The sequence below is a fragment of the Antechinus flavipes genome, chromosome 4 (assembly GCF_016432865.1).
Source record: "Antechinus flavipes isolate AdamAnt ecotype Samford, QLD, Australia chromosome 4, AdamAnt_v2, whole genome shotgun sequence".
NCBI classification, from domain to species: Eukaryota; Metazoa; Chordata; class Mammalia; order Dasyuromorphia; family Dasyuridae; genus Antechinus; species Antechinus flavipes.
Window position 1 is genome coordinate 6,158,470 of NC_067401.1, and position 27,288 is coordinate 6,185,757.

General features: G+C 43.2%; 1 protein-coding gene across 3 annotated transcripts in view; it reads right to left on the reverse strand.

Moving 5' to 3' along the window:
• IQCA1 (IQ motif containing with AAA domain 1) overlaps positions 1-27,288 on the reverse strand; it is a 191,007-nt gene that overhangs the window by 2,013 nt on the left and 161,706 nt on the right. For all 3 annotated transcript variants that reach the window (XM_051999120.1, XM_051999121.1, XM_051999122.1), the window contains 3 exons: positions 23,046-23,132; positions 11,062-11,239; positions 2,801-3,039 (listed from right to left, as the gene is read on the reverse strand). In XM_051999120.1, coding sequence (XP_051855080.1) covers positions 2,801-3,039; positions 11,062-11,239; positions 23,046-23,132 — 504 coding nt within the window. The remainder of the gene's footprint in view (positions 1-2,800; positions 3,040-11,061; positions 11,240-23,045; positions 23,133-27,288) is intronic.

Here is a 27,288-nt window from a genome sequence, read left to right on the forward strand (position 1 = left end):
TTTCCCCACCCTCCCTGAGACAAATAGATTAACTTTATTTCTGAACATTAAAATCATCCCTTTTCTTTGAGAGGGATTCCAAATCTTGCTTTGCTAACATGGAATCTTTGATCTGGAGCCCCCAGTAGCTCAGGATGGTGACAAACTGGGCAACGGGGCCAGCAGGTGGCAGTCATAATTCAGTGTATTTAGTAATTAGTTTGAGTGCCAAGTATCACACTAGGGAATGAATCGTGGGTTTATTAAATGATTCAATTATTCAATGCATTGATCAAGAAAAAGATCTAGTGCTTAATTTGGGGGAAAAAACTGACAGGGTTAGGGAGCTGCCAGATGCAGTAAGGAGAGACGAGGTCATGAATTTGGGCTAACTGAGGCACAGCACGCTTTCAGGCACGGATACACCATTATCTGCACATTTGGAATCCGTGTTCAATGAACATTAACAAAGGATTTCTTGTTTTTTGTTTATAAATAAAAATATTTATTATTTTTTTTTCCTGTTCAGAGCATTTCAGGATCAAGAGAAAGCAGGTGTCTGTGAAATAGGAGGGGGGGCGGTGTCATAAGTCAGATAATCATAGAATTTCAGGGCTGGAAGAGAACTTCGAGGTCACTTAGTGTTGTTCTCTTGTTTTTCAGACAAGGAAACTGAGTTGTAGGGGGGTGACATGATCTGGCCAAAGTCACACGGCTGGTTAGGGTCACAGTCAGGGCCAGGATGCCGCAGGGCTCCCCCCAAAAAACAGACTCGTGTAATCTGGTATACTTGTTCATCACTCGGACAACACGGGTCAAGACTCCTTCGCCTGTGCTAATGGTCACTTGGGGTGAGTGAGGGCATGAAGGGAAGGAGGGGGATTATGGAGTTCCCCTTGCGCAGCCTGACAATTTCATGTGGGAAATCACCAAAGCTGCCTCAACTGAGGAATTAGGTTCCAAAAGAGAATTTTGGTTAAAGAAGATTTGGATGGAAATCCTTTGGGTTCCTAATACTTGTTTAACCTTGGGTCTTAACTCTGTGCCTCAGTTGTTCTGTTTATTAAAATTTTTTTTGAGGGTTTAGAGTAAATGGCCTTTGAATTCTTTCCAGCCCCAAATCTAGGGCTTTTGACTTTTCTCAACCTTTGTCACTTTAGGCAATTTGGAATTGTGTCTCTGATTTTATTTTCCAACTGTAACATGGGGGAGTTGGGCTAGAGGGGCTCTGAGGGGCAGCTGGGAGGCCCAGTGGTTAAAGCTCTGGGCTTGTGTTCCTCTTCTTGAGTTCAAATCTGACCCCCCCACTCTCGTTGGGATTCTGAGCCAATCACTTCGTCCTGTTTGCCTCAGTTTCCTCAAGTATTAAATGGGGATAATAATAGCACCTCCTTCCCAGGGTTGCTGTGAGCATCAAAGATCTCTGTCAAGTGTTTAGCTGTATGTGGCCCAGAAGAAGCTCTCTATAAACGTCCATTCGTGTCCCTCTGAGCTTGCTCCCAGCTCTAATCCTACAATGCTCTGATTAGCACCTCTTATCTCTTTAAAGACTTGTGAGAAATGCAAATGGTGGCGGGAAAGAGGATTTAAAAATATATCATAAGCAAGAGTTAAAAAGCAAATGTTAGTCAAGAAAAGGTGACCAGGGGAAACTCATTAATTTGGAAAGGATAAAAGAGGGACTGGATTAGAGGAAGCCTTGGAAGACAGATGTTGGCAGCTGGCAGTCATTAGGCTTAAAGAGTTACGCCCCCAGACACTCCCCAAAAAACCCTCAATCTTGACACCGAATGGAATTCTAGCTGGAAGCCAATGGGATGTTTTGCCCCAGGTGAGACCCCGGCTCTCATGGCCTCGGAAAGTTCACTCTTCACCTTCCTCAGACTCTTGGGTACTTTGCTGGGGAATATAGGACTCTTTATTTTGGTTGGAAAGTCATGTATTTCATAGAAATATTTCTTTAATGATATCTCTGTGATCTCTGCATCTTATTTCCAAAGATAATATGCTTTAATTTAAAAAAAAATGGGATTAAAGTACTTTGCCTAGAGTCACACAGCTAGTAAATGTCTGAGGTTGGATTTGAATTCAGGATCTCCTGACTCCAGAGCTGAGGCTTCATTCCTGCTGCCTCCAAAGATGATAGACTTTTAAAAAAATCTTAACACTTTTTCTTGGTAAAGTAAGACGTGCTTAGTTACAGACCCTTAGCATAGTAGGTAGAAGGCTCGTCTTGAAACCAGCAAGTCCTGAGGATGAATTCTGCCTCAGGCATTTACTAACTGTATGAATTTGGGCAAATCATATACTTTTACTCAGTCTCAGTTTTCTCATCTGTTAAATAGCCCTCACAGGGCTAGCTGTGAGAATCAGATGAAATATTTATAAGGTGTTTTGCAAAATTAAGATGCTATTTATTAACAATTGCTTCTACATTTGGGGATATTTTCCCTCTATTTTATTTGAATTGATTTTTTTGGGGGGGAGGGACAAGGGTTGAGCGTGGAAGCAAGTGAGTAAATGTGAATGTGTCTTTTTTTTTTTTTTTTTTAGCAGGGTCAAAGCAACCCTGAATATTAGATAATCACAGATTTTGAGCTAGAAAGCCATTGCGGTCAACCCTTGCTTTTCATACATGAAGAACTAGAGGCTAAATTAAGGGTCTTGAAAGCCAGGTATTCTCAGTTCTAATACAGTGCCCTTTTTCTCCATCACCACCCTGGCTCTCCAGATCAAGAGCAGATGAAGATGAAGAGATGAAGAACTCAGCCTGAGATCCCCTTCTGTGGCCAAGACACGGACCTGGCTGTGCTCAGCTTACCTTAAAGGTCTCCTCCTCCTCTTTGTACACAGGTTCCAGCCGAGCCAGGCTTGTGATGAACTCCGTGGCTGTCAGAGCCTTCTGCTTCTGCTGCCGGACTCGCCGGTCAGTGAGGATGCCCTTTACAACTTGGACTATTTGTCCTTGGGTGAATCCATCGGTGACCTTAGAGAGACAACTGATGTTCAACGACTTGGTGATCTTCCCTCCAGCCTGTTGAATCACTTGATTCCACAATACTGGTTTGTCCAAGAGAGAGAGAGAGAGAAGGAGAGAGAGAGAGAGAGACAGAGAGAGAGAGAAAGAGACAGAGAGAGAGAGAGAGAGAGAGAGAGAGAGAGAGAGAGAGAGAGAGAGACAGAGAGACAGAGAGAGACAGAGACACAAAGACACAGAGAGAAAGCAAGGAAAACTGGATTAGTTCCCACTCTGACTTTCTTTCTAAAACTTCATCTTAGAATGAGGAGTCCTGACCTAGCCAGTTCCCACCCAGCTGGCCTCTTAACACATCAGAATCTCCAGTACATCCCTCCAGAGGAGCTACTGTTTTCTTACAATCTTGTACAATGAGAAGCAACACAGAATGAAGCATTGGGTTCTAGACTTAGCGTTGGAAGATCTAGATCCAATCCCTGCCTTGTAGGGATTGAGTAAGTGACTCATCTTCTCTGCACCTCAGACCACACTTGAAGACTATCAATGGGTTGCAACGTGCATTGGTGAAGGCAGTTGCCACACTCATGGAATGTCTCTGGGAGATATAACAAATAAATTAATATCCATTAATAACCATTTCTAAGGTTAGACCCTGAGACCCTGAAACCCCAATCTCCTTTTTAAATCTCTGACTCTCCTGATGAGGGTGTGGGTCTGCAAAGAATGGAGCTCCAAAGAACTCAGATTTCAGACATCCCAAAGGGTAAGAGGTACATTGTGGGATGAAGACTCCAGAGAGTGGCAGCTGTCATTGTTAGTAGCATCTGAAAGCTTCATAAAACCCCTTTGTGAATGACATTATGTCAACCTATGAAGCAAGCAGGAAGAATATGATTATGCCCATTTTATGACTATAAAGTGAGGTCCAGAGTAGAGCGGAAAGATAGACTGACTGCAGGACTAGGAATTGGGAGAACCTGGGTGCAGACCCTGCCTCTGACATTTCCTGGGCAAATCACTCAACATCTCCTAGCTTCAGTTTCTTTAGCTCTAAAACTGGACAGGGGGATGTCATCCAAAGTCCTTTCCAGATCTAATCTGCACATTTCTTATGACTTGTCCAAGATCATCTAATAGCAAAATTAAACTTAGCAAATAATCGAACTTTAATTTAATTCTTTAATTGCAAATCCAGATCACTTCTCACTGCCCCATATTTGCACCACATTCTCAATTGCCTCTCCTGGTGTCTGTGTTTAGCTATATACAGATTAAGTGGAACATCTCATTTTTCAACCATTTTGGATAAGGGGACTTTTCTGCCTAGACTTTTCCCTGAACAAATGTGTATTTTAACCTTATAATTGTGTGGCCTGGGGTCAGGAAGACCTGCTGCCTCTGATCTATCCTGGCTGGGAATTCTCACAGAGCTGAGGAACTCTCTAAGCTGTAGGTCAGTTACCCATCTCCATTGGTAAGGGAGCTTTCTCCCACACAGCCCTGAGGGAAGAAAGATTATGGGTGGACCAGCTGGATCGTTCAATGGGGATTTTGGCTACATCTAAAGCCTTGCTAGGTTTATTGACCCTGCATGGCTATGTAGTCCAGTATCTAGTCCAACCCACCATCCCCCCCATACAAAGGAGGGAAAGTACTTTGCCCAAAGTCACTGAGCCAGGGTTTGAGCCTAACAGATCTAGCTCTTTTCCCCTGAGCCATGAAGTTCAATATGGATATTTAATTCTCTTTTATCCTCTCCTTTTTCCACTGCAAGGATGAATCAAAGATGGAAGTAACCCCTAAACCACTGGGAAAATGTCTGGCATCCAGCTAGACAACGAGGATCAGGGTAACCCAGAACTTTTCTCTTGAGCCGAGATGAAAACAAAAGACACAATTCCAAAGATCTGAGCTACAAACTTCAGAATGGACCAAGCCAGAAAAATTAGAGGAAGCTTATTTCCACTGCCCAAGAAATCTTTATATTACAAAAGGATTGACTGCAGGGCTCCTGGAATAAAAGCCCAAGTTCCCTAGCTGCACTTAAAATCCCATTTCAATGACAAAACCTCCATTCACACACATCATCTTTGCACCAACACATCTCTTCTTAATGGGAGCTAAACCAAGAGTGGGCCATATTCCCCATCTCATTGAATGGTGTCCTGGTGGCATAAAAGACTTAAATGCAGTTTGCAAAGGGACCTGATTTATAGCTAGAGATGTGTTTAGGTACCAGGGAAATCCGGCTCAGCATTTCTAAAGCACTTTGATGTTCCCTAAGGAAAAGATTATTAAAAAATTTTTAAAGTCTAATTTTTGTTAAAAGAGTTAAAAACTTTGACTTGAAACTAACCACAGGCCCACCTGACTAATCCTTCTCTAACAAACTCTCAATTGGGGATGAAATAGGAAAAATAAGCATAAAATGAAAATTACCATGGTCTATAATACTCAACATTTCCCAAGTATCTTTTTTCATATAGAGCTGGGTGGCAGATACTGGGAGACTTAAAAGGAGAGAGGCAAAAAAAGAAAAAAAGAAAAAGTACCTGTCTTCATGGGGCTTACAGTCTAGAAAGGTCAAGGCACAGAGGAAGCATAGGGAGTTGAATGCAAAATATTAGGCTGCATATAAAGGTGCAAATCCTCATATGCAGTTGGACACAACTCGATGATTAGGGGAGAATTTGTGTGGAGGTGCTGTTTACCATGAACTTAATTTTTTCATAATTGCAAATAATTTAATAAAATGTTTACTTGAGTGACTCTTTTCTTAAAGCTTAAATTTGCTGAAAATCCTCTGGTACTTTTTTTTAAACCATAAACATATAATGAAGTAATTGTAGCACCCCTTAATTAAAATTTTAGTGAGACAATAATACTTCTTCCCTTCCACATTTAAATATTTATTATTTCTTTATTATTAACACTTTTCTTTTTTAATTTTGAGTTTCATATTCTCTCCCTCCTTCCCATCCCTTCCCCACCCTTGAGAAGGCAAACAATGATGTTAGTTATAGATGTGAAATCATGCAAAACATATGTCCATACTGGTCATATCACACAAAAAGCAAAGAAAAAAATAAAGAAAGCAAGAAAATTATACTTCAATTTCCACTCAGAATTCGTAAGTTCTCTTTCTGGAGATAGAGAGCATTTTTCATCATGAATTCCTTGAAATGGCCTTAAGTCATTGTATTGATCAGAATAACCAAGTTTTCCCAATTGATCATCATTACAACATTGTGATTATGCATCATGATCTCCCAGTTCTTCTCTCTTCACTTTGTATCAGTTCAAATAAGTCTCCCCGTGTATTTTTTGTGAAACTATGCTCTTTCTTCATTTCTTATTCCATCACAATCATATGGCACAACTTGTTCAGTCAGTCCCCGACTAATTGGTGGGTATCCTCTCAATTTCCAGTTCTTTGCCATCATAAAAAAGCTGTTATAACTATTTTTGTAATGTGGGTCCTTTCTCTTTTTTGATATCTTTGAGATGGGTAATGGTATTGCTGGGTCAATGGGCGTGCAACGTTTTAGATTCTCTTGGACATAGTTCCAGGATTGTTGAACCAATTCATTATTCTTTCATGGTTTTTATGCTTTTCTTAAGTCTTCTGTTTGAATGTCAAATTTTCTACTTAGCTCTGTCCATTTCATTAGGGATGTTTCAAAGTCCTCTATTTTGTTAAATATCCATTTTCCCCTGGAAAGATTATACTCAGTTTTTCTCAGTAAGTTATTCTAGCTCCTTTGCCCTCTGGAATATGATATCCCAAGTGCTCCACTTCTTTAATGTAGAAGAAGCACCTTAATGTAGAAGGTGCTAAATGTTGTGGGATCCTGACCCTGGTTCCACAATATATGAATTTTTAAATTCTGTCTACTTGCAGTTTGTTCTACTTGACCTGGGAACTGGCTTTATGTTAAAATTTGACTCTTTTTATCTGGGGTGAGGTGATACTGTGCAAAGCTTTAGGCTCTTTTGTGCTTCTCTTTTTGAAGCAAGTTTTTGGTGCTTCCAAGGTGGTGTTACCTGCAGAAGTGTGATCATTGCTCTCCCTCTTTACCCAGGAAGAACCCCTGCTCCTTGAAGCAATAGGGTTCTTTTTCACTCTCAGCCTGTGACCAGATCCCCTATTTTCCTGAATCCATTAGTGCTAGTATTCTTCTTGCCTCCGGAATTTTCATCAGGGCTCTTGCTCCCTTGAATCTGATCATGAACATTCATGTCTTTCCTGGGAATTCAACCCAGAACTTCTTATGGGCAACAGGGTTGCCAATTAGCACCAACTGCATCCAGTGCCAACAAAAGGGCTCTAATTTTTGATGAACAATCCGACCCTGTTACTGTCTCTGGGCTGAGAGCTCCGGAAGCTACTGCTCATCATGGACTTTAAAAGATGGGTAGACATTTGGCAGGTAGGTAGAGGGAGGGTATAGGGCGTATTTAGGGAAGATTAAGACCTCTAGGCTGAGGGCTGCTTTTCACCTTTGGGGTCCACCTGATCCAGCTAATTCTCACCTGGAGCTCCAAGAACCTGCAGCATGCACAGTGGCTATACCCTAGTAAACCATTTTAGCAGACAGACTAAACCAGGCTGAGGGTAACCAAGGGGTTTCAAGCCTATGGGTTGATACCATCAGGTACGAGGGCTTACAGAAAATTGTCAAAATCGGCCTGCCCAGAGTCCATCAGCAGAGTATGTCTACTTTATGACAGAACGCTTGCCCAGGTTCTGGGTGACGGACCACGCTCTCGAGCTTTCCCAGTCACCAAGGGAGTGCTTTTTCAGCAGGAGGTTTTCAGCTCCCATACTGACTCACAAGGTGCTCAGGAAAAGTGATACCAGGACCCTCTCAAGGTCTCTTTTAAGAACTTTAGAATCGACTGCATGGTGTGGGAGACACTGGTACAGGACTGTCCAGCATGGAGTTCCCTCATCAGGGAGGGGGCTGTTTTCTATGAGCAAAGCAGGATTAAATTGCTCAGAAGAAACATGAGATGTGCAAAGTCCCTGGGACTATTTGTGTCCAATCTGTGGCAGAGCGTTCCGAGTGCATATTGGTCTGATCAGCCGAGTTGGACACACTAACTCGACTCTGTCATAGTGATATTTCAGGAACAGTCTATCGACCAAGGTAGAGGGAATCCTCAGCAAAGTAAGTGACCTGAGTGAAGATATGAAGGGGTTGCGATGCAAAAGTCCAGGGCCAGAGAGATGTCCAGCTTGACTGGAATGAAAAGGAGTCGGACTGGAGTGGGACAAGACAAGTTTGGGAATATATGGTTAGCATGGCCAGTCACAGAGGGCCTTGGATCTCAGACACAAGTGTCTACACAATAAGGAGCCCTTGATGACTTTTGAGCAAACAATGGGTTGGTTAGGTCTATAAGTAAGAAGCATTATCCTCTCTCTCAAACACACACACATACACACATGCATAAATTTGTATATTATGATGGATTGGAATTGAGAGAGAGTGAAAGTGTGAAGACCTTCATAGACTCTTATGGTCTAGGAAGTGGTAATGAGCACTTGCTCCAGGGGCTGGCAATAAGAAGAGGCAGGAGGGGACAGTACATGAAATAGCTTATAATTAATGACATTAGAATTGAGGATGAAGAAAGAGGGAACTATCCCCCCCAAGTTATTCATGGGAAGAACTGGGCAATTGGTCATTGAAGGAATTAAGGGACTAAGGGATGTTTAGCCTAGAGAAGGGAAGACAGAGATAGAGGATAATGAGCGCAATCCTTAAATATCTGGAGGATTAGCCTTGTTCTGCCTGTTCCTGGAAAGCAAAGTCAGGAGCAAAGGGTGGGAATGGAAGAGGGTTCCAGAAGGGCAGATTTATAGGCTGGGCATCTCAGTTGGAAGAATCCCTCAGGGGGTTCTGACCCAGAATCCTCCTTCCAAAATCCCTGACAAATGGCTGGTCATAGAAGCATGAACTGAAAAACTCTGGTGAGAAGCACCCACTAACTCACGAGGAGAGAGAAAAAAAGTGTGCTAAACTTGGAACCAAGAAGACCCGATTCCAATCCTGCTTCCAATCCAAATCCATGTCACCTGACTCAGTTTCCCTAGCAAGGGAAGATCCAATGAGAACATATAGGGCGCTCTTTAATAAGCTGTTACTTTTTAAATGCTTCTACACCCCCACTTTCATGTTCTGAGGCAGAATGCTGCCTTTCTGCATGGTGCTCATGGCTCTGGTAACATTCTCCTAACAGTAAATCCTCACTACTGGAAGAACACTGGGCTAGGGATGGTCCACAAGGGAGGGATGAATTGCACTGTCCCAACCCTTATGTCAAGCTGAAATTTCCCTCGCAGAGACCTCCAGTCATTACGCCCAGCTCTGTTCTCTGTGCCGAGCAGAATAATTTGTTACCCTGCCCTGAGATCGCCATTCCAAGCCAACCCCCATCAACTGCCAAAGTGGTTTTCTTAATCACCATCAGACCATGTTTTTGCACACCCCCTTCCACCCCTGGTTTATTGTGTGAGACATGTACACACTTTTCAAATAGTCAATCACTCGATAACTGTGAGCTATTCTCATATTCTGGGGCTTAGAGGATCAAAGCTTCCGTGGCCCTACAACCTGGCCCTTTCCAACTAAACTGCTCTCTCTAACCAAAGTGATATCTCTATTCTCCATGCACAGCACTCCACCAAAGACTAACAAGGGCTAGAGGGGAAGCCCCAGCGATCCTGAACTGGAAATGGAGATTAGCCATTGAACCCAGAAGCTTTCCCAGAGAGAGTATGACTTTTACCTTATACAAAATATCATGGCCCTCTTGTCTCCAGTCCATCCTAAACTGACACATCCAAAGCTCTTTCTGATTGTGTTATTCCTTTAAGGACTCTTCATTGCCTCTAGGAAACAGCAAGCAAACCAATTCCTCTGCTTAGCGTTTAAAGCCCTTTACATTCTGACTGAAACGGGTTGCTTCTAATTGCTAATTCTGCAGGGCTTCCAGCAATTCACAGGACCTCCCTGGGCCTCAGGTTCCTCATCTGTAAAATGAGTTGGTTGGACAAGATGGCTCTTTCCAGCACTGGGTCTAGGGTCTTATCATTCCATGCCTCTCCCAGCCGGAGCCCAAGACTTTCCTTTTGAAGACCTCAAAGTCAGCTCAAGGACCAGCTCCTGGTCCCATCACCCATCCAATGATAAGGTCTTTACTTTGCATATATTTTGTATCGAGTAATAATGACAGCTAGCCTTCACGGGCACTTTAAGATCTGCAAAGTGCTTTGTATGTGTTTATTCATCTGCTCTTCTCAATGACCTGGAGAAGTAAGTTCTGTAGCTTTCTTCTAGCAGATCCTGAGCCCTTTGAAAGCTGGTCCTGTGGAGCTGCTGTCTCTCTTTTCCAAGCATGCGACACATAGTGGACATTTAATAGATACTTGTTGGTTCGGACTGAGTGGGATTTTGTGCAGCCTTCGGAGAATATATCTTCCTCCAGGGCAGGGCTTTGATTTCCCTTTTATTTTTGTGTCATGGGCACCCAGCACAGTGTTTGACAGGACATCTCATGTGCTGGGTGGTACACAGAAAACACTTAATAAACGCTACCTGGATTGAACTGAGGCAGAGCCAACTAAGAATCTCAGCTCAGAGGATGCTCCAGATTTGATTTTTATTGTCCTTTTTGAACCTGAATATTTTAGTGCTTTGGAAAACAGATAGTCTAAGAAAAAGATGCTAAATATTTGTTCAATGAAGGATTCAGTTCTCTTTTTCTGTCACATTAGCAACCGTAATTGCTAATTCTTGTCGTCTGCCCAGCCCCAAATAAGCATCCTCATCCAGCTTCAGCTTGTCTATACAAAGTGAAACCTATTCATGACAGAACAAAGCCATATTACTGCTCTTCCGTGAGCGGGTGATTTATATTCCCCACATCATCTTTCAGTGAAAGCCTCAGGTGTGGAAGCTCCTTTGGATCCTGAGTCTGGGTTAAGTCATTCCTGAAGAAAAAGGGAAAGGAAAGCAAGACAACCCCCCCCCCCAATTACACAAGCCAACAGCTGGAGCTCTGATAGTGAGCATGTAAAAGGGAGTAAGGGAACTTGCCGAATCTGGAGGCATAATCTGGCCTGGGGATCATGATAATCTTCTGGTAGACTTTGCACAGGGGCTTGATATCAGCCTCGAAAGGGCGCTTGGTGGTCCCCACGATCAGGATTCGATCCTCCGGCTTCATCAGTTTTATAATTTTGGGCAGATGTTTTTTCAGGCGTCTTGGTTCCATCTGGGGGAAGAGAAAGAGGAGAGGGACTGATTTAGAGAGAAACAGAGAGACAGATAGAGATAGAGAGACAAAGACAGAAAAACAGATGCAGAGAAAGAGACAATGAGAGATACAGAAAGGTAAGAGAGACAGAAAGTGAGAGAGAAACAGAGAGAGACAAAGAGACAAGCCAGAGAAACAGATACAGAGAAAGAGACAATACAGAAAGGTAAGAGAGACAGAAAGAGAGAGAGAAACAGATAAGAGATAGAGACACAGAAAGAAACAGAGAGACAGAGAAAGACAAAGAGAGGTAGAGAGAGACAGAGAGACAGAGAAATAGAGACAGAGATAGAGAGGTTAGTCTGGATAAATGGGAAGGATTAGAGGCAGGGCAAATCAATCAATCAATAAACATTTATCATGTACCTACTATATCCTGGGCATTAAGACTACATTCTTTGCTAAACTTAATGAAGCATCAGGAAGTTTTGAGTTTTTCCCAGAGAGAAACATCTCCTTAGTTCTGAGTGCTGGGACAAAAACTGGAATGTTGGATCAGTTCAGGACTTGCTTCCTAGTAGGGCCTGGTGATTTGGGCTGCTGGTGCTTCCTCCATTATCTATTTAGGGAACAGAGGAAGGAAAGAAAGAAGGAAGGAAGAAAGGAAGCACCTGTCCCAGGGGCCAATCTTCTGAACAAGCCTGGGAACCATCCACTGCTTCTCTGCAGGAAGGAAGCTTTCTGGGCTTCATGAGGAGATCTGGATGGAGCAGGATTTTTTCCTTCTCTTGGTACGTTTGCAAGTGAATTGATTTCATAAGAGGAGCTCAATGTTTTCAGTGTCTGGTGCATCAAGGACCTGGTCACGGAAGGGGATGGAGTTTCTCTGTTCAATGCAGTTCTTCCACAATCAGAGGTTTCTTGTTTTTGTAGGGGTTGGCCACAAATGGAAGGGGCTAAGTAGGAGCCACAACACATAGGATCAGAAGCTCCCAGATTTAGAAGTGGAAGGGATCTTGGAAGCCACTGAATCCAGCCCTCTCATTTTACAGATGGTGAGACTGAGACCCACAGAGGTCAAATGTCTTGTCCAATGTCACAAGACAGATCACAGGATCATTGATGTAGAAATAAAGGAGATCTCAGGGGTCAATTATTCCAATCCCTAGTGATTGGAGGCTGGGTTTGAACTCAGGAAGACGAGCCTTCCTATCAACTATCAACATATTTGCTTCAAATCAAAAGAAAAGGCTATGTGGGGTATATTAAAATGGGCCTATCATTGATTCCAGAATCTGCATTTAAGGAGCAAAGCCTCAAACCCAGCAGTCCCGAGTGACTCTGGGCTGTGCCACGGTCATTATTAGCTTACAATTAGCCCAGAAGTAGTGCCGGGTCCTTGGAGTTGGTGTCCACAAGCAGCTAAAAGCAACATAAAGAGCTGCTTCTGGCTCTTGGGAGGCCTAGAGGCCTTTGAAGTCCACACAATAGCGATAGATGTGAAACATCTAAAAAGAGGATTTTCTTTTGGTTCCCAGAACTTTCTTTTCTGTGTATTGGAGCTGGAATAAGTGGTCTCAGAGAAAGCAGGCACAGGAAAAACCAGGGGAGAGAAGAGAGACAAAGGGGGCTGAGGTGGTAGGCTGCCTTGTCCACACTGAGGTCTTTAAGCAGAGGCTGGATGAGCACTTGTTGGATGTACTTTTTACAACAGTGTTTTATTCTCCCCACAAGTACATGTCAAAACAATATTTAATATTTATTTTCACAAGATTTTGAGTTCCAAATTTTTCTCCCTCCCTTCCTTTCCTTCTCCTCTTCCTAAAATGATAGGAAATTTGATATAGGTTATACATGTAAAAACATATTTCCATATTAGTCACAGTTCTGAAACAGATCAGAAGGGAAAAAAACATGAAAAAAGAATAAAGTGAAAAAATATGCTTCGATCTACATTCAAGGTCTATCAGTTCTTTATCATTTTCTTTCATGAGTCTTTTGTACTTGTCTTGGATCATCGTACTGCTGAGAGGAGCTGAGTAATCATTCATAGTTAGTCATCCCACAATATTGCTGATACTGAGTACAATGTTTTGTTTTTCTTTCTTACTTAGCTTCAGTTGGTCACTTGGTACACGTCTGTTCAGTCTTTTTGGAAATTTGCTTGTTCAATATTTTTATTGCCTATTAAAATTACATTACATTACATTCATATGCCACAATTTGTTCACTTTTGGGCAACCCCTCAAGTCCCAATATTTTGCCACCATGAAAGGGGCTGCTATATTTTTGCACACGTATTTTTTTTTTAAACAATCTCTTTGTGCTACAGAACTAGTAGTGTTGCTGGATCAAAGGGTACACACAGTTTTAAAGTCCTTTGGATATCGTTCTAAATTGCTTTCCAGAATGGTTGGATCAGTTCCTAACTCCACCAACAGTGCTTTAAGAGTCTCAATTTTCCCATATCCTTCTCCAACATTTATCATTTTTTGTCATATTAGCCAATCTGATAGGGATGATGTGGTATTGTTTTAATTTGCATTTCTCTAATCAAAAGGGATTTAGATCACTTCTTCATATACCTATAGATGACTTTGATTTTAACATCTGAAAATTGCCTGTTTAATATCCTTTGATCACTTATCAACTGGGGAATGGCTTTGATTCAATTCTTTATAATTTAAGAAATCAGTCCTTTATCAAAGACATTGTAGAGCGTTTTCCCTGACTTTCCGCTTTCCTTCTAATTTTGGTTCCACTGTGTTTATGCAGAAGCTTTTTAATTTAATAAAATCAAAACAGTGTTTTGCTTCTATCTACTCCTTCCCCCCAGTCTTCCTGTGTGTTACCTCCCTTTACTCTTCCTTCCTACTTCCTTGTTGGGTAATATAGTTTTCTATCTTCAATTGGTTGTGTATATCATCCCCTCTTTGAGCAAATTCTAATAAGAGAAATATACAAGCAATACTCATCACCTACCCTCCCATCTTTCCTTCCATTATAATGTTTTTCACATCTCTTCATATGAAATAATTTACACCATTCTATTTCTCCCTTCCTTCTGTACCCTATGTATTCCTCTCATTTCTTAATTGTTTTTGAATCTCATTCCCTCAAATTCACCTCATTCCCATACCCTCTATGTATATTTCTTCTATTTGTGGTACAATTTTTAAGAATTAAAAGCATCATCATGTAGGGATATAAACAGTTCAGCCCTATTGAATCCCTTGTGTTCTCTTTCTCCTTTCCCCCTTTTTAAACTTCTCTTGGGTCTTGATATTAGAGATCAAATTTTTTATTTAATCCTTTTTGAAAGTCTGAAATCCTTCTATTTCGTTGGAAAAGTATTTTCCCCCTTTGAAGTATTAGGCATAATACTTCAGGTGATTCTTTGTTGTATTCCTAGCCCCTATGCCATCTGGAATCTCATATTTCATGAGCTCTGATCCTTTAGTGATGTTATTCCTTAGTCTTGCACAATCCCAATTGTGGTTCCCCTATATTTAAATTGTTTCTTTCTAGCCACTTGCAGTAATTTTTCTTTGACCTCATAGTTCTGAATTTTTTTTTTAATGTTCCATGGAGTCTTTATTTTGGGATCTCTTTCCTGATCAGTAGATTCCTTCAATGCCTATTCTGCCCTGTGGTTCCAGGATATCAGGGTGATTTTCCTTAATAATTCCTTAAAAGATGATGTCTAGAGGTCATGGTTTTCAAGAAATCCAATGATTCTGACCTTGTCTCTCCTAGATCTATTTTCCAGGTCAGTTGATTTTCCTTTGATGTATTTTACCTTTTATTTTTCATTCTTTTGAAATTTCTGATTGATTCTTGATTTCTCACAGTTATTAATGATTGTGTGTCCAATTCTAACTTTTAAGTTTTCCTCAGTTAGAATTTGTATTTCCTTTTCCATTCGACCAATTGTACTTTTTAAGCAAATGTTTTCCTTTTCCAAGTTCTTGACTCTATAATTTTTTTTATCTCTCTCATTTCTTTTTCCCAATTTTTCTTCTACTTCTCTCATATGACTTTTAAGCTCTCTTTGGAACTCTTTTTTGGGCCAAAGACCACTTCTCTTTTTTCTTTGGGGCTTTGCCCGTAGGTGTTTTGACATTATTGTTCCTGTATAAATTTGTATCTTCATCTTCCCTGTCACCATAATGACATTGTATGATCCGTTTTTTGTTGTTGTTGTTTTTGCTCCTTTTTTGACCTTTCCCCTATCTTTTAAATTTGAGCTCTCGTTCTTGGGGTGGAAGGGGCATTATCTCAGGTTTATTGTTCCAGGGGCTGCAGGCCTGGTTGTTTACCTGGTGCTGCACTTATGTTGCCTCGAGGTCCACAGGGAAATCTCAGGTCTGGTCTGAAGTGTGTGGCTGGGGGGAAGCTGGCACTGCTGGTGGTTGTAAGGATCTGGCAGCTTACCTGTGCTGAGCCAGGGTCCTAGTCCTGGTTTGCCTGAATCTGGGGGAGTGTTTCTGCCTCCCTCAGGGCTAGGCTAAAGCACTCGTGTTCTGGTCACTGGTGGCTGCCTTTTTGTCCAGGACCATGGTGAAGCTCTCAGAGCTGGAGCCTGCCCATTCCCCTGGCTATGCTGGGGCACTTGGAGGCTCCTGATGTTGGCGTTTGCCTGCTCCACTGTCGTAGAGATTCTGGTTTACTGAGGTGGGGCTTGCTGCTGGCTTGCTTCCACTCCTAGACTGCACTCTCCTTTTACCTTTTACCTAAGTGAGACAAACCTTTCCTGGCAATCTTCTAAGTTTCTTGGGTTCTTCTGTTCCAGGAAGTGTGCTATTTTCTGGTTGTGTGGAGGTGAATATGGGAGAGTTTGCTGCGGACTCTGAATCCTGGCACCTGGAAGTCTCAAAGCTTATTAGATATGTTGTAATTGGTATTCCACTTTGGGCATGGATTGGACTGGGTGGCTTCCAAGGTCCTTGCTTAGGCAACCTTCTGTGCATGCTACATACAGAGAAATCATCCAGTGGCCTGAGAAGTGTCTGGGGATGCCTTTGGGGGTGTTTGAAAGTTCATTAACTGCCCTCATCACTGACGCATGGTAACTGGAGTCAGCACTGTCCTCGGCCCCAGCCAGGTGGTATTTATGGTGACCCTAATGACAAGACTGGGTATATCTCAGGTGGCTTTCAAGGTCAACAGCCATGAAATGTCATTCTAAGTGACCGCCTTACCCCTAAGGCTTAGTGATAGGTGAGGAAGATGTTGAATGGACAGATCTTCATGGGGTCAAAATTCACTTTTTTCATTGGGATTTGAAGCCCAGCCTTTGATGATACTCCCACCCAGCATGATGTGGGGTGCCTTCTACCCTAGGGAGCACCTCAGGGCACCCAGAAGTTCTGAGGGCCTTCACTTCACTTCGATGGGTTTACATTCATTGGAGCCAGGATCTATGTCTGCAATCTCTTCCTACACCCCATCAATAAATACTATAATTTACACAGTTTTGGAGGGAAAGTAGGTGGGACCAAACATGTGACTTTCATCCCTCTAGGGTCCATATGATGAGTAAATCCCCTCTCCCAAAGCAAAGCAACACCTTTTCTAGGACCTTCAAGAGTTGCCTAGAGAAATGAGAGGTAAATTAGCTTGTCCAGAGTTACACGGTCAGTTTGTCAGAGTTGGGACTTGTTCTGGACCCCCGACTCTAGATCCCTCTTCATTGTATCACATGGTCTTGTGCATAGTAGGCACTTACTGCACATATTGATTTGAAGCAAAATGAAATGATGAGAAATAGGAGAAAAAGACAAGGGAGAACAGGGAAGAAAGAGTGAATGGATAGAATGAGAAAAAAAATTTTTTTTACCATGTCCTAGGGAGAATAAACATATGACCTTGCAGTGTGTTTGGTGTCCTGATCTAATATCTCTATGGTCCATTTCTGGAACTAATCAGAGATAGTTGCCCAGTCCTCAAGGGGTTTATATTTTGACATGATTCCTCTTTTCTAAAATGAGGAAATCAGACCAGAAGCTGTGTAAGATGCCTTCTAATTTTAAAGTTATAAAAGTGACACATATGTAATAAAAACAAATTGCTGGAGAGGGAGAGGATGAAGACAATTTGGAATTCAAAATTTAAAAAAAAATCCCACAAATGTTAACATTTTTGTTTCCATGTAAATTAAGAAAAAAATAAAAGTGAAATTAAAATAAAGTACGTATGTAATGAATGGTTTAAATCCTTCCTCTGCCACTTACTGTGTGACTTTGTACAAACTACTGAATCTCTCTGAGTTTCACTTTCCTTCTCTGCAAAATGAAGTGTTGGATCAGGCAGCTTCCAAGATCCCATCCAGATTTAAGTCTATGGTCTTATGATCTTCCATTTGTCATTTCCCCTTTGTGGGTCTGTCAAATGAGGGAGCGGGCCTAGAAGGTCTCTGAGGCATCTTCCAGTTCTTTGATCTATGATTCATTAATAGCCCCATAAACACATATGATGCTATAGATTCCCTTGACTCCTAAAGCTAGACAACTGCTTTACTGAGGGCACCAGTAAAAAACTCCAAATCCCCAATCCCTCTGAAGTCCCCAGAGTCTTTCTCTGGACTAGACAAGCTGAGGAGCGCAGCAGGGGAGGTGGCCAACACATTCTCCTCCCCTCTCTTCCTTTGCACCGTCTGGCTGGTAGAAACCCACTAAGTTGTCAGAGGCCCTAATGCTCAGTCCCAAATGGCAGAACCAAATCTCTTTGACCAGTTTGAATGTCGGGTTACCCCATTTCACCCAATTCTAAAGCTTTTTGATGAGTAGTATTCTGTTGGTTAAGTTGGTGGGATGGTTGGGTGGCTGATTTACTCACTGATTCCCACATTTACATTTAAAAAGTCAGTTTTCCCTTATGTCAGCTTTGTTAAGTGTAGAGCCTGTTATGACTTTGAGGGGGTCTCTTCTAGGCACAATCTACAGTTTTTGTCTTTGTTTCCCTTTCAGAGAAAGTTCATTGCTCAGATTTTAGAAAGAGTCAAGACAAATGTGTGTTCCAGGAAGCAACTAAATCTTATGTTCTAGATTATACTTAAAATCCCTTTAGGAGTATTAGCAGGTCTACATATGAATATGAGGGAAACAGTTTGGGAACATTCACTGGGCTCTAGGAGTTAAAGGACATCAAATCCAACCTCCCCATTTTATAGACCAGGAAACTGAAGCCTATTAAGTAAAAGATGGTTTCTGAACTTTCAGGATGGGAATTCTGCTTCTCTGGATTAAAATCCAAGCCTCTTTCCACTAGACAATCTAAGCTTACTTATGGTGAAAGAAGGGCATGGATACTAGATATACTGTCAAGGTTCTTTGGTTATTAAGATCCCACATTTTGGCATTTGCTGCTTAATGACCCTTAAAACCCTTCATTTCTGATTTTGTTTGATAGCTCCCTTTGATGAATAATTCCATTCTGATTTATAGGCATATCAATTTGAAATTCTGTCCACTTCCATAGAGAACCCAGAATTCAGCGTCCAGAATGACAAAGTCAGTCACAGGTTCCTTTAGTGTGTATGGGTCATTTTAGCAGGAATCAAGGCCTCCCAGAACAAAGTGGAAAAATTGAACCCCCCAGAAGCTAAAAACTTGTGGGTGAGCCAGTGGTGAAGATGAGCTTTAGTCCCCTCCCAGCACCACAACTGGGCTTCCACCGCAGCCACAGCAGGGCTCGGGAAGGTGAGAGTGACTCATTTACCAAGATGCTCTAATGTAATTTCTGCTATTCTTCAGCAGAGAGAAATGAGTACCCCCACAGAGCAATCATTGGTTACCTTTTCAGCCGATCTCTTGGATTACATTATAATGTAATTGGCTCATTCATTTTTATTCGAATAAATTAAATAACGCAAACAACACTAATTTTATACTTGGAAAGCACTTGGTGGATAGGATTTGAGGTGGCACCTGACCCACTCCTGACAAAGAAGGGATAGCTTATCTTTGCAGCCTTGCTCTTAAAGAGACAGTGAAATTAGCTGGGAATTCAACTTACTTTGCTACTCTCTGTTGTTATATTAATCTGGACAATGTTAAAATTGTGATTAAACCAAGGTCTGGATGTTTTCTTAATGCAACAGGAAATGCATCTTGTTACATTCATCTCTGATGTTTGACTGGGACAGTGTAGATAAGAACCCCCAGCTTCAAGTCCTGGCCCTGGCCCTGACCAGCTGGATCACCATGGGAGAGCTGCTTTCTCTTTTTCTTTTTGCTAAACCATCAGTTTGACTAAGTGGTCTTCCTACTCAATAAGATCTGAAATTGGACTAAACACTCTCCAAGGTACCTAATTCTAAGATGTGAATCCTACTTCTTTAATGGGAGCCAAAATCTGGAGCTGAAAAAGACCTTAATGGTCATAGGGTAAAGACTCAAGCCTCATAGAAGCATTAAGTGATTTGCCAAAGGTCACACTAATAAGAAGTGGCAGAGCTGAGATCCAAATTCAGATCTGATCAGTCCAAGTTCAGTGTTTTACTCAGCTACCATGGGATCATTTGTCTCTACACTTTCTTTAAAGCCATGGAGTGAATGAATTCTTCTGAAAAAATAACCAAAATTTCTTGACCCCAATTCCCTTAAGAGTAGATCTGCCTAATTTATGGTCAGCTCTAGAAATTCAGGAATCTTGAAATCTTGGGATATATACTTAGAACTGGAAACATGGTCTAGCTAAAACCCTTCATTTTACAGATGAGCAAACTGAGGAAGGTGTCTCACCCAAATTCACAAAGAGTTTTTGGGATTGAATCCATGACTTCAAATCTTTCATCCTTTCTATTATTCCATGCCCAACCTATAAGAAAACTAAACCAATTTAAGGAACATGTTACTACAGCTTAGATGCAACTTTGATATTCTAGGGATCTATTAGAATCACTTATGGACCAGCTGAGACTTTTCTGGCTCAGTCTGGGTGTCCTAGAATCTGTCTCCAGAATAAACAGACATAGGCTATGTGTCAGACTTCCAATAGCATATAATTTTTGCCTCTGTCATCCATTTGTTAATGGAAAGTATGCTGAATTTTTCAGAGAGAGGTTGTATATTACTTACTATCCATCAATCCATCTGTTTATCTACCTTTCTAACAAGATCACAGATTCCAGAGATACGTGGATGGGGACCACAATACAAAATAATCACAAGGATTTTAAGTATAGGTTTCTTGTGATGGAGAACTTTCTCTTTCCCCCCACTCTAATCTCTTATCTGGGTAGAAAAAATTTAAAATTCTTAGGCTGTTATTTGGATCACTAACACTGCTCCAAAGTCTTTATCATGGTGTGTGTGTGTGTGTGTGTGTGTGTGTGTGTGTGTGTAAATGCTCCCATTAGCAGGGGATTAGGAAATGAAAGGTGGGTTCAGTCGGAGGTCTTCCTATGCTTGGGCTCGTCCCAATCTTGATTTGGACCCATCTATTATTTATGTGGCCACAGGCACATCGACACATTCAATTTATATCCCCTTCCTTCTCCTTATCACTACTTCTGGGCAACTTTTCAAGTCATTGCCCCAGAACTGGCCCAGCCATGTGAATGTAGCCTATTGCTAATGAGGGCAAGCCTTTGCAAGGCAATTCCAATTTGCTTTAGTGCCATTAACTCCCTATGATGATGATGATGATGGCCAGCGCAGCTGTCCTCTTGCTGCATGGCACACCAAGGCTGAAGTGTCGGGATGGCTTTTGGTAGATGAAGTCACAGAGTGTAATGGGGTGGAAAATGCAGGCACCGATTAGCTTGCAGCATTTGGCATATGAAAAACCACTGACCAGCTCCCAGAAGGGGAGGCTGGAGTGACAACAGAGCTCTGAGAATGAGGAGGGAGACTGAGCTCCCGAATCTCAGAGTCCTCTCAGAGAGCCCTCAAGTCCTTATCTCCCACCATGAGTCCTTTCCACGCCATCCCCAACAGGTGGCCAATCAGCCTGTACTGGAAGACCTCCAAGGAAGGAGAACTCATTTTTTCCTAATTTCAGCCCATTCCTCTTTGGGACAGCTCTCACTGTTCGCAAGGTTTTCCTGACATCTAATCTAAATTGGCTTCTTTTCTACTTCTCCTCAATGATAATAAATTAGCAATTACATATCCCTTGAAGTTTTCCAAAGCATTTTACATATAATATCTCATTTGATCCTTACAACCACGTGAGAGGTTGTCCTATTATCCTTTTAAGTAAACTAATGATGAGGAAACCAAGGCATATAAATTAAGTAACTTGCCTGGGGTCATATAGGTAAGTTTCTGAGACTGATAGAAGTCAAACCTGCCGGACTCCAAGTCCATTGATCATAGTTTTGTCCTTTGGGACCAAGAGAAACTTTTTAAATCTCCCTCAAGGGGAAAGCCCTTTAAATATGTTGATTTCCTCTCTTATCAGACCACAGTTCTAGAACTGGAAGGAACCTTGGAGGTCACGGAGTCCAAGCCTTTCATTTTTTAAGGGTGAGCAAACTGAAGTTGTTAAGTGATGAATAAATGCGCAAACGTTGACACTCAGTTCCTCTCCCTCTAGATTCATGGCCTGGTGAGTGAGTACAGCAGGGGCTCTCTTTACTGAAACCTTTGCTGGATGCAGATGAGTAAAATGGCTAAAATCTCCACCAAATTTCTCCGGACTGCTTCAACCTTGTTCCTCAGCACCTAGGAGAGCTCCTGGCCCTGAGGAGGCACAATGCTGGTTGATTGATTAATTGCTCCCAATCATTGTTGCTCCGGGCATTTCAGAAACATGGGAAGGAGTTGCTTTTAACGGAGCACTCAGCCACGAGAGGGAGCCAATTGCCATTTCCGTGCCGAGTAATAAACGAGGCTTCTAAACAGTTTCTGAAATGATAGGGCAATCAGTGATCATTTAGGAGAAGAAAGGATGGAGCTTTCACTCTATCCAAATCATCCCTACCTGCTCAAAGTGATGTATAAAACATAAGAGCTCACGGTGATTAAAACCCTTATGAATTTAATCAGAAATTCCTAGCTAACCACTATTTGCTGTGGTGCAAATTGATGCGGAATAACAATCACGGGGAGCTGCCTTAAAAAAAAAATAACAAAAAAACTTGTGGGAAATGTACTGGTGATTGGCAGGGGGAAGTCGCAGGGACCATGGGGGGGGCTGCAAAAGGGGAGAAAAGGAGGAAGGAAACAATTGCTCCCTGGAGGTGCCTTTAAAGACAGGGCGGATCCTCAGGGCCTGGTGCCTATTGTTACTAACGAAATGAAGCCCTTGTCCTAATAAATGCTTTCTTGCTGCTCTTTTCCTCAAGTCCATCAGATAATTCTCTAAAGGATTTGCTTCCACTCATTAACCCTTTTCCCCTCGGGGCTTCATTTCCCTCCTGGGTCACTGCTGGGTTCCTGTGTGCTTTAGATCACATAGGAAGGATCTTAAAGTCATCCACTGAAGTACCATTTGTTGAGCACTCTGCAGACCTTAAAGTGAGATATAAATGCTGGCTATTATCAGCTCTCGGCCAACCCTTTCATTTGGCAGAGGAGGAAACAGGCCAGAGACAAGAGCCTCATCCAAGGTGATACAGTGACAGACACTTCCACCCAGGACCTCTGACTGAATGCAGGATTGCTCCCACTGTCTCAGACTCATGACCTTCGTTTCCTGTGACTTGTCTCAAACCCAGCTAAGCCTCCTCCTGAGATGTTGCCAGCCCAGACTGCGCCCTTCCCGCAGACCTTGACAGAAAAGGAAGCCGTGGGGCCCACGGTACTTGAGAAGGCCTTCCTTGGGGTCAGGGACAGAATCAAGAGTGAGAAAGTAACCGGGAGCAATGGGCTGTCACCTCTTTTTCGATCTTTGGAACTTTTTTGTAGAAGGTTTTCTCAGTGTCCCCGATCCAGACCACCGACGGTTGTAGCAGCCGAGCCACCTGAGAGGAGGAGAGCAACAGATTCAGTGGGAGCATCTGCTCTGTTTCCCTCTTCTTGGACATACATTTGCTACTAAACGAAGACTTTTGAGCACCCACTCTAGACGGTGTGGGATTTTCTGGGACAGTGCCAGGACTTCCAGTGACCCTGAGCCGGCGTGTCAAATGCTCACGAGCCCCCAGAGATCAGGACAGGACCTGGCACATGGTGAGGGCCCTGACTGACGTGTTTCGAGTGTGGTAAGAAGAATGTCATGGGATCACAGACCTTAACCTAGGACGGGAGATGTTAAACATCATGCTCTCATACCCACTGATTTTTACAGGGGAAAAGACAGGTTCAGGGAGGTTTGTGATTCAGATTTATTATTATTGGTCTATGCTTTCATTTTCTAGGAGAATGGAGAACCAGGGAGAACTGGAGATGGGTGATCAGAGGCACCAACTCCAGAGATGCAGAGTTGAAAGGTTTCTTAAATCATTTAGGCCAAATCCCCAGAGATATAAAGTGCTAGCCTTGCAGTCAGGAAGAGCCAAGTTCAAACTCCACTCCCACCTCAGACACTTGCTGGCGTGTGACCTTAGAGAGGTCCCTTACCCACCCGTTGGGCGTTTTCTCCCACCCATTCTGCGTTTTCTCCTCTGTAAAATCGAAGGGTTGAACTCCATGACTTCTAAGGTCCCTTCCAGCTCTTAATCTGTCATCTCAGTCTCCGATAAACAAGTTAGATGATTTGCTTAAGGTCACTCAGGCAAAGGGGCAGAACTGAGGTGTAAAGCCTCAAATCATTGGATTGCCCCCAATCACAGAACCCCACTGCCTTCTGGGAACAGCCTCCTTGGGGATGTGCTGGGCCAGCTTTCCCTCACAACTTCACACTTTCTCTCCCAGGCAAGCATCATGAAAGGTTTAGCAATTCTGCCCAGAGGGTGGCTCCCCCCTGCTCATCTGCAGCCCCAACCTCAGAGCCCCCAGGAAAAGGCGGTTCCGCTGGAGATGAATGGGACGCTGAGGCTCTTCCCCTGCAGATGAATTACGTTCTCCTTCCCGTTCTCGTTTATTCAGGTTTGTTCACCCACAGAAACACCGCCTTCTTCAGCATAAAGAGATCCGAGACTTTATATTCCCTGTGCAACCAGGCTTTTCTTTGCTGACTTGAACCCTGCTGGAGAGACTGTGTGGGCGCCTCCGGACATGGAGGAGGCTTAATGGCGGTACTTGGCTAAATGTCGCGCCGTGATTTATAGCTCCGGTAAAAATAATGACCACACATGGAAGAGTCCCTTCAAAGCCCGGAGAGGCAGAGAGTCCGCTCTTTCTTTCTCCTTTTCCAGCAACTTGGGGCTTTGTGTGAAACTGTGGCAAAGACGCCATCTCGGCTGCGTCTCCCTCATTAGCCAGAATCAAATGGAGTGGGAGCCGCCAGAGCATTGTTTTTCATGCTCCTGAAACGAATGGAAAGCTTGCCGGGAGATAGTGCCCCCCAGGAGGTGATGGCAGGGCCCCTGGGTGGGGGAAGAAGGGGTCCGGTTCCCCAGCTGTGTCCTGGACGCGGGAGATGAGCAAGGACTGAGAAAGGAACTGGAGATGGGAGCACACCTTGGATGGGCGCTCATGCGGCCTAGGTACCGCCGGTGGGCTTCGGCCGCCCGCCCGGCCCATACCACCCAGGAGTGTCTGCAGAGAGAGAGCCGCCACGCCCTTTGCAACTTCCGTGTTCTCCCAGTTAAATCGCACTTAGCTGATGAGGTGGTATGGCCCGGAGGAGAGCAAGCTGGGGGGCTACGGGAGACCCCCACAGGCTCCATTTGGTTTGCGCCGGTCCCTGGATTATGTTGCTTTATTTTGGCCGCCTTTAGGAGCTCATTTTTGGCATGATGGTCAGCCCCGGACCGCATGGGGACTGATAGTTTATTAGATTAAAAAGAAAAGCCCAATCTGAGCGGCAAGTTTCAGTTGTTCCCGAGATGCTTTGGCGAAGCCCCTCTAGACATGAGATCCTTGGGACTTAGAGCTGAGCTGGGCAGGACTGAGAGATCACCTGGTTCAACACCTTCCTTCTGAAGGTGGGGGTGAGGAGGGGGATTTGCCAAACATTAAACAGCTTGTAAAAAGTTAGAGCGGCAGTCCAGGGCCTCTGGCTTGAAATGGAGAACTTTTCCCATTCTTAAAGCAGAAAATGTTTTCTCCATTGATTGTGGGGAGGAAAGGGGGCATTTGCCTTAATATTTAACTTCTGGAGCAAAGATTAGTGCTGTTGCACAACCAGAGGGTATCGAGGATTAATCAGGAATAAAGCCATAAGATCATAGATTTAAAGCTAGAAGGGACTTTAGGGACCATCCAGCCCGTGTCTCTCATTTTACAGATGAGGAAAGAGGCCCAGGAAGGATCAACCACTTGACAATGGACATACAGGTAGTCAGTGACAGCTTAGGGTTAGAACCTTAGAACCCAGGCTTTCCAAGGTGAGATCCAAGGCTCCTTCCAGTACAAGGAGATTTTTCACAAATCACCTAGGCACCTGGACTTAGAACCTTAGAACCCAGGGTTTCCAAAGTGAGATCCAAAGCTCCTCCCAGTGCAAGGAGATTTTTCACAAATCACCCAGGCACCTGGACTCCATTTTCTTGAATTTAAAATAAAGGTATATATGATGATCATCACTTGTTGGAACTGGGAGAACAGGATGAGTGGCCAATTCTGCATTAAGAGGACATTTGGACATAGGTTTTGAAACTAAGGTTGAATTCGTTTAATTTGGCAGTTTGCTGTTGGAGCTGGGGAGATCGCAGATCCCCTTGTTGGAAACTGAGGCCTGGGAAGGAGGGAACAGCTTACATCCTATAACCATAGAGTTTTTCTTTTCCTGGGACTAATCTAGGACTGACAGATCATGGCATTATCTTCTTTGGGATTATTTTTTTTTCTGAGGATGGCCTAGAAATGGCTGAGCTCCAGATCTCGCTTCAGGCTTTCTTACTGTATTTTAATTTTTGAAAAATCCAAAGCTTGTTGCTCGCCCATTGTAGACAGATGCTGACTGTAGTTCTGGTGACGGGTTATTTGGGGGATGAATTCGCATTTCAGATCAGTCTCTGAGGCAGGCTGAGCTAGCAGCAGGACACTTTGCTGCTGGGGATTAAGCCCCTAAAAACTCAGCTGGGAAAAAGCCCAGGCGTGAGCCCTCCTCAGCCATCCCCAGATGGAAGGGCTTTGTTTCGAGGAGGATCTTTGTTTGTTTAGTTTGTTAGAGCCTGTCCCTGCCCCCTCCATGATGGGGACCCCTGGCTGGAAGGCTCAGTGAAGAGCTTCTAGGAAACATCCTTTAGAAGCCATCTAATAGGACAATGGGAAACAAGATAGCTCCAGGGTCTGGAGGCCTCCATGGGCCCTTCCTGACCTTCTTTGCTATTAGCTTCTTTAGGACTTTGATCTCTGCTGGGGGAGTCCTAAGGGAAGCCATCTCTTAATAGGCAGGAACAAGGGGCCACTTAGATGTGCTCTTTTCCAAGCCAAGGCTCATGAAGGACCCTTCTTTCACTGGCCAAAGTATTTAGAGGAAGGATGGAATCATGGGAAGACTATGAGCACAAGAAGGGTTCTTAGCGGCCAGCAATTCTGACCTGCTCACTTAGGAGATAAGGAAACTGAGGATGGGGAAAAGCTTTCGAGGGTCACAGAATTGATAAGGGGATATGAGAATTCAAATAAAGAGGGAGCAGAGGACCTGGATTCTGCTTCTTATTACCTAAGTGTCTAGGAGTATCTGCATTTCCTTAGGTCTCAGTTTCTTTTTCTGTCAAACAAAGGGACTGGACTAGGTGGCCTCCAATGCTCCTTCCGGCTTTAAATTTATGACCTTCTTAAAAAGGGGCCTTTTCAGTTGTCCTGCTGTTGAAAAAAATTGGCAACAGCTTCCATCTCCAAAGGGGGAAGGAAATTCATTGTAAAAACAACTGAATCTGGGATCCACATTTGCTTTCTTTTCATTCAAGGGTTGGATGGATCCCAAAGAGTCATACATTAACTACCAAGTGCACAAAACAGACCCTTTTTGAGGCCGGCTTCTCTCTTTTTTACCGGATTAGCTGTCCCACAGTAACTGTAATGAAAGCTGGTTGTGTTTCGTATTGGCTAGGTATGGGAGCAGGG